This window comes from Dipodomys spectabilis, unplaced genomic scaffold (assembly GCF_019054845.1).
Source record: "Dipodomys spectabilis isolate Male_0828 unplaced genomic scaffold, ASM1905484v1 ptg000496l, whole genome shotgun sequence".
In the NCBI taxonomy this organism is placed as follows: domain Eukaryota; kingdom Metazoa; phylum Chordata; class Mammalia; order Rodentia; family Heteromyidae; genus Dipodomys; species Dipodomys spectabilis.
The window spans coordinates 271,498-278,140 of record NW_024871173.1 but is presented as its reverse complement, the minus strand read 5'-3'; the positions used below and the strand labels follow the sequence as shown (position 1 = coordinate 278,140).

At 60.2% G+C, this 6,643-nt stretch overlaps 1 protein-coding gene across 1 annotated transcript; it reads right to left on the bottom strand.

The window, feature by feature from the left end:
• Positions 1-455: 455 nt before the first annotated feature.
• On the bottom strand, positions 456-6,205 carry Trim17 (tripartite motif containing 17). The gene is made up of 6 exons (XM_042669517.1): positions 5,774-6,205; positions 4,209-4,304; positions 3,526-3,756; positions 1,551-1,573; positions 1,265-1,368; positions 456-1,003 (listed from the first exon to the last, which is right to left on the bottom strand). The coding sequence occupies exons 1-6, from the start codon at positions 6,200-6,202 to the stop codon at positions 456-458; spliced, it is 1,431 nt and encodes a 476-aa protein (XP_042525451.1). The 5' UTR covers positions 6,203-6,205.
• Between the last annotated feature and the right edge of the window lie 438 nt (positions 6,206-6,643).

Below are 6,643 nucleotides of genomic sequence, written 5' to 3'. Positions count from 1 at the left end.
GTGCCCGCACCCCAAACCTCCTCCCCGCGCGCGCGCCCCGAGCCTCCTCCCCTGTGCCCGCACCCCGAACCTCCTCCCCTGTGCCCGCACCCCGAACCTCCTCCCCGCGCGCGCGCCCCGAGCCTCCTCCCCTGTGCCCGCACCCCGAACCTCCTCCCCGCGCGCGCGCCCCGAGTCTCCTCCCCTGTGCCCGCACCCCGAGCCTCCTCCCCTGTGCCCGCACCCCGAGCCTCCTCCCCGCGCGCGCGCCCCGGACGGGGCGTCCTCCGGACGGGAGACGGCCCGGCACAGGGCGCGTCGACGCCCGCCGGGGTCCGCGAGCAGGAACCACATCAGCACTCGGGCGCCCGCCTGCAGCTCAGATATGTATTTAGAAGCCAGTCCGCTCGGAACTCGGGGCTCTTTGCAAAATTACCTCTCGAAGCTTCCGCCACTGCGGCCGCCGGCGCCCGCGCCTAGCCCTTGACCCACATGGTCACTGTGGAGATGACCATCTGGCCGGACTTGGGGGCCCCCAGGCAGAAGAAGGGCTGCAGGGGCCCGGGGAAGGCGGCCTGCGAGTAGGTGTGCAGGTGCGCGCCGTCGTGCGCGCTGTAGAAGGACACCTCCCCGGCCTGGAAGTCCAGGAAGACGCCCACGTAGCTGGGCGGGTCGGCGAGCGTGACGGGCGCGGGGGCCGCCGGGGGCGCCGGCTTGGGCCCCTTGCACAGCTGCACCACCCAGAACCCGTTCTCGGGGGACTTGGGCACGCGGTCGCGGCGGCTCACGTTGTCGCGGCACACGCCCAGCGCCCACAGCGCGTCCCCGGTGAGGTTCATGCCCACTTCCCAGTAGTGCCTCCCGGCCGCGTAGCTCTTCTGGCCCACGGCGCACGGGTAGGCCACGAAGCGCTCGCGGCCGCCCGGCGCGCCGCCGTCGGGCGGGAGGCTCAGGTAGCAGCGCTGGCGGCTCTCGTACAGGAGCAGGTAGGGGTAGGCCGAGCCGGGGTCCGGCACCACGTCCTCTGCGGGGAGGGGCGAGGAGGGCCGGTCGGGGCGGGGGGCGGAGGCCCCTCCTGCCGCCCCCCTCCCAGCTGACCCACCGGCCCTGTGAGCCCGAGGTCGCCCGGTGGCGCCGCTCCCCGAGCCGGAGCGACTCAGCTCGGCAGGCCAGGGGTTGGGACCCGCGCCGAGGCCGGGCCGCCCGATCGCAGCCGCCTCCGCACCCGCCCGGGGCGCACTCCCCACCCGAGTCCCCGGACGAGAGGTCCCGCGGCCGCGCTCACCCTGGAAGCTCTTGAGCACCTCGATCTGGCCTGGCACCCGGCACACCGTCCGGAGCGCCGCGGGGAGGTCCACCTTCGGGTACTGCACACTCAGGCTGCTCTTCCTCCGGGGAACAGACGAGGCCCCTCAGCCCCCGCGCGCCCCCGCCGCCGTCCGCGCGCCCCCGCCGCCGTCCGCGCGCCCCCGCCGCCGTCCGCGCGCCCCCGCCGCCGTCCGCGCGCCCTCGCTGCCGCCCTCCTGCGCGCCCCCGCCGCCGCCCGCGCGCCCCCAGGGCCACCCGCCTACCTGGCCAGGGTGTCCTTCACGTCCTGGAACCAAGAGAGAGAGGGGCTCAGCTGCTGAAGAGGGGCTCGGCTGCCCCGCCGGCCGCCCTCAGGCAGAGGCAAAGACCACTCTGCAGACAGCTCCTCCCAGAGCCGTCTCTCCAGTCCTGTCCGGTCCGGCCGGTGCCATGCCAGCTCAGCTACGGGCGGCACCGAGGACCGGGAGCCTGGGGAGCCCAGCCCGGGCGCCTGCCCGACATGAGCGAGCCGCGGTCACGCGCGCGCGTGCGCACGGAGATCACGCGTGCGCGCGCACACAGCTCCCCATCCGTGCAAGGCCCCGAGGGGTGTGGGGCAGAGCCCGGCCTCCACCCGGCGGTGCCCGCGCCTCCGGTCAGCACCTCGGGGAGCCCCGCGCGCTCTTTCTCTACAAACCACCTTGGGCAGCCGAACCCTAACGCTGACTTCCCGCACAGGACCCGCCCGGACGGTCTGCGGGAGCTGCCTGCTCACGAAGGCCCTGGGTTCAACCTCAGACACAGGAAAAGGCCCCAAGGGGTCAGAAAACCACCCACTAAGTGTGAGCAGGTTGTGGGTTTGGTTATTTGCTTTTAAAATTTTGCCAGTCCTGGGACTTGAACTGGGCCTGGGCGCTGGGCCTGAGGTCTTTTGCTCAAAGCTAGCGCTCTACAAGTTGAACCACAGCTCCACTTCTGGCTTTTTAGTGGCTTTTCCTCCCCAGACTGGTTTTGAACCATGATCTCCAGGTCTCAGCCTTCAGATTACAGGCTCCTGGCTTTGAATAGGCTTTTTTGTTTTTGTCGTTTTTTAATAGAAGAAAAACTGTATCCTAAGTTAGAATGGCTGTAAAAGCTACCAAGGAAAACCCCACAGCGCATCAGCACCTGTGTGTTGTAATCCTTACAGATTCCCTGCAGGAGATATTTGCTTCAGTTGCATAACTATATGCATGCATGCGTCTTCAGGATCATAGTGCAAAGTGCATTCTGTGCTGTAATTACCGGGTGCTCGAATGAGCCAGATGCCCACCCGTGTGTCAAGTCAAGGCCAGCATCTCTCCACCCCTTCCGGAGCCGTAGCATTGCAGGTACCTCTGCCCTGCCCCCAAACCACTTCTGCCCATGCAGAGTCAGTGAGTCTCCTCCATACTAATGGTGAGCCCTGCTCCAGCTCTCCACCAGATGCCCAGCACCACCTCCTTAGGCCTGGAAGCAGGGAGGTACAGCTCATCTGGGCTGGAGCCTCCTGGAGGCTGAATTATTTCCTCCTTCCAAAATGTCATAGACAGAAGTCCTAACCTCCAGGACCTCGGCATGTGAGCGTATGATGATCCTTTATTAAGCCCATTGAAAATTAAAAATACAGTAGACTTGGCCACTGCACATCCCAGCTTAGCATCATGCCCTCACGCTGTATATATTGGGAGCACACCCTGGGAGTCTCATGGCTGACTGGGAGTTATGGCTTGCTACTGCTGCCCAACATGGAGAAGGAACACTACACCACAGAACGCTAGCCTGCTGGTCTCCAAATCTGAATCTCTCCAAGCACTGCTGGTACACCATAGTGGAACATTCCACCCCTGATCCCATAGGATCAGAATGATAAGTCAGAACACAGGGGTACTGAAAATTATTATATATATCCACCATCAGCAGAACATATGAATTTCATGTTGAGACACTGGTTCTTTCCCTAAGATATCTCATTACATTGATGGTAATATTCCAAAATTCAAAAGAAGATTTGACACCTGTACTTCTCCCGTCCTGAGCATTCCTGGTATGGGATGTGCCACCTGTACTCTTCCATCAGCCTAAGCTATAGCAGACTTGTCTCTCAGGCTGCATTTTCTCCCAAGTTTAGCCCATGCTAGCTATCCCTGGGCCTGGGCATCCTCATACCACACCCCCATCTCCTGGCGATTTATACAGGTACATGGCTATGGGTGGCTGGCCCGGCCCAGCCAGCCTCACCTGCAGCATTTGGACAGGGTCCTCTCGGCTCCGATCCTCCAGCTGCAGGAGCAGGGAGTGCAGGGAGTGGTTCTGTCTGTCCAGGGAGGCTTTGCTATCCTGCAGCCTCATCACTGTCTCCTCCTCCTCCTTCTTCAAGGTCTGCAGGAGCCTCCGCTCTTCCTCCACCAGGAAGAGGACCACCTTCTGGAACTCTACCAGGATGCGCTCTCTCCTCTCCTTTGCTTTATCCTGCAGGGGCCATAGCCAGCCATGAGATACCATGCCACCTGTACCATACAGCCAGGGACAGACAGCTCTGCTCCAGAGATTGCTCTGCTGCTGTATCAGTGCTCCAGCCAAACTGAACTCACTTGCTGGATCCGGTGAAACCCTGTTGTTGTTTTTTTAACCTGAAGTTACATGCTGTGGTTTCGTCCTTGGATGAATCTCCAGAGGTCTAAGTCTGCATCCACGGCCCCTGCACGCTTCCTCCCCTAAACACCATCTCTCCTTCACGTTTTATTTCAGTTTAATTCTTGGGTCAGCGACTGACATCAGAGGGTGGAAGGAACCTTTTCCTTCCCTGAATCCCCGACACTGAAGACACTGGAAGGCGCTGGGGGCACATGCTACCATAGTGGGTGGGGATGGCTGTGGGGAGGGAAAGGCCCTCAGGGCCCCTCCACAGCCCTGGCACCTACCTGCCACTCTACTAAGCTCTGCTCCTCCTTGGCTTGCATCTTCTCTGTCTTTTCTATCTCCTCCCGGAAGTACTTCATGTCCTCCTCCAGCTTCACCTGTGGAATGCACAATCACAGGAATTAGGCCAGTGGATTGACCCCTCTCTGCCCGGCCTGAGTTGTGCTCTCTAAAGCTGCATGGACCAGACACCCCACCCCAGACAAGCCAGTTCAGCAGTGAAGCAGGTCAGAACAGGCCCCAATAGACCATTTCTGAATGAGGGTTACGAGCTAGAGGCCCCTCAAATACAAAAGCGTAGTTGCAGGAATCACTCCATCTTTTTGTTCCTGAAGCCTGAGGGACAGAAGCTGCCCACCTTGTACCGGAGACAACTGTGGCCACAGGCCACTTCCGGCTTTTTTCTGTTTATGTGGTGCTGAGGAATTGAACCCAGGGCCTCATGCATGCTAGGCAAGCACTCTACCACTGAGCCACCTTCCTAGCCCAAGTCCAAGCACCTTTACTTGTGCTTTTCCAGTTTCCTTTTCTGTCCACATTAAGACAGTCATCCAGCCAAGCATTGAAGGCTCACGCCTGTAATCCTAGCTACCCAGAAGGCTGAGATCTGAGGATTGGGGTTTAAAGCCAGCCCAGGCAGGAACGTCTGAGATTCTTTTTTTTTTTTTTTTGGTCGGTAGTGGGGCTTGAACTCTGGGCTTGGGCGCAGTCCCTCAGCTCTTCAGCTCAAGGCGAGCGCTCTACCACTTGAGCTACAGCACCACTTCCGGTTTTCTGGTGGTTTATTGGAGATAAGAGTCTCACGGTCTCTCCTGCCCGGGCTGGCTTTGAATCGCGATCCTCAGATCTCAGCCTCCTGAGTAGCTAGGATTACAGGCGTGAGCCACCAGCGCCCGGCACGTCTGAGATTCTTATCTCCAATCAACCACCAGAAAACTAAAAGTGGAGCTGTGGCTCAAAGTGGTAGAGCATTAGACTTGAGCAAAAGAGCTCAGGGACAGCACCCAGGGCCTGAGAACAAGCCTCACAATTGACCAAAAATAAAAAATAAAAAAAAAAGGTCCTTTGGAGTCTGATTTGGAGAATCAGAACACTTGCAATTCTGTAATTTGGGACTGAGAGGGGAAGGTGTGCCGCTGCTGGTGTGCTGCCCTATGTTCTGCAGCTAGATTAGCAGCAGCCTAGTGCCACTTTCTCCTACAAACCATTTGAGCACATTTCTAACCAGCCAGGCCGCACGGACCCTTAGCTCTCAGAGAGAGTGGAACACAACTACCCGGGACTCCACCCCTCCAGAGTGGCTCACTGGGCCGCCAGGCCAGACCAGGGCCCTGAAAGTGAAGCCTAGGAGTTGGCCACGGAAAATCACCTTTGTTGGCTTGGGCCTAGGAGCCCTGCCCTTCACTGGACACCCTCCCTCTCTAGCATTGATCCTGGCTCCCTCTTCACTGGATGCCACTTTTTCATCTGCAACCAGGGTTCCTGGCCCCCGAGAGGCCCTTCCCAGTGCTGGCTAGCGCCTCTTACCCGCTGGTCAGGGGCCCTCCCGCGGGGCCCCCTCCCCTACCTTGTACTCCTGCACAGCCTCATCCACGGGGAGCACCCTGTGCGACTGATGCTCCCGGGACTCCCTGCAGACAACGCAGATAGGGGTCTGCTCCTCCAGGCAGAAGAGCTTGAGGGGCTCCTGGTGTGCGGGGCACAGGTCCCGCCTCTGCAGCCCCGGGTGCTGGCGCGCCATCTCAGCCACTTTGGTCAGCAGGCGGTTTGGCCGCAGGTTTCTCTGGGGGGACATTTCCCTGCACTCGGGGCAGGGAAATGACCCCTTCTGCCTCCTCTTCCCCTTCTTGCCTTTGGCCTTTTCCCAGGTCATCCGGATGCACTCGCGGCAGAAGTTGTGACCACAAGAGGTCATCACTGGGTCAGTGAAATAGTCCAGGCAGATGGAGCATGTGGCCTCCTCCTGTAGCTTTCTGGCAAGTTCCACAGCATCCATGGTTCCTGGGAGATTAAGGTGAGGGTTTCCACTACAACTGGATGGAAGCGGGTGCTCCAGCTGGCTCACTGCACCTGCTGCTTTCCCATGAACAGCAGATGCATCCTGGAAACACACAGAGCCTCTGTGGCTGCTCACCCAGCCCCTCTGAACCTTGGTCCATTAAGCCTGAGCTTAACCCTGCCTGTCTTCGCCTGCCCAGATGGCCCTGCAGAAAATGCTGCTAAGTTTCCTGAACACTTTGATGTGAGCCCGCGGCCAGCCTTTGGGGCAGGGATGTCCCAGGTTCCTTGAGCCCGTGGCTGCATTCTCCACCAGGTACCGTCGTCCCTCACACCCCAGTCCATTCCCAGCTGCAAGAGTGACCGGGGCTCAGCGTCTGCCCTCAAGGCTGGAGCCCTCGCCCTGAGCTGACCTGCAGTTCTGGCTTTGGCCGGTCCA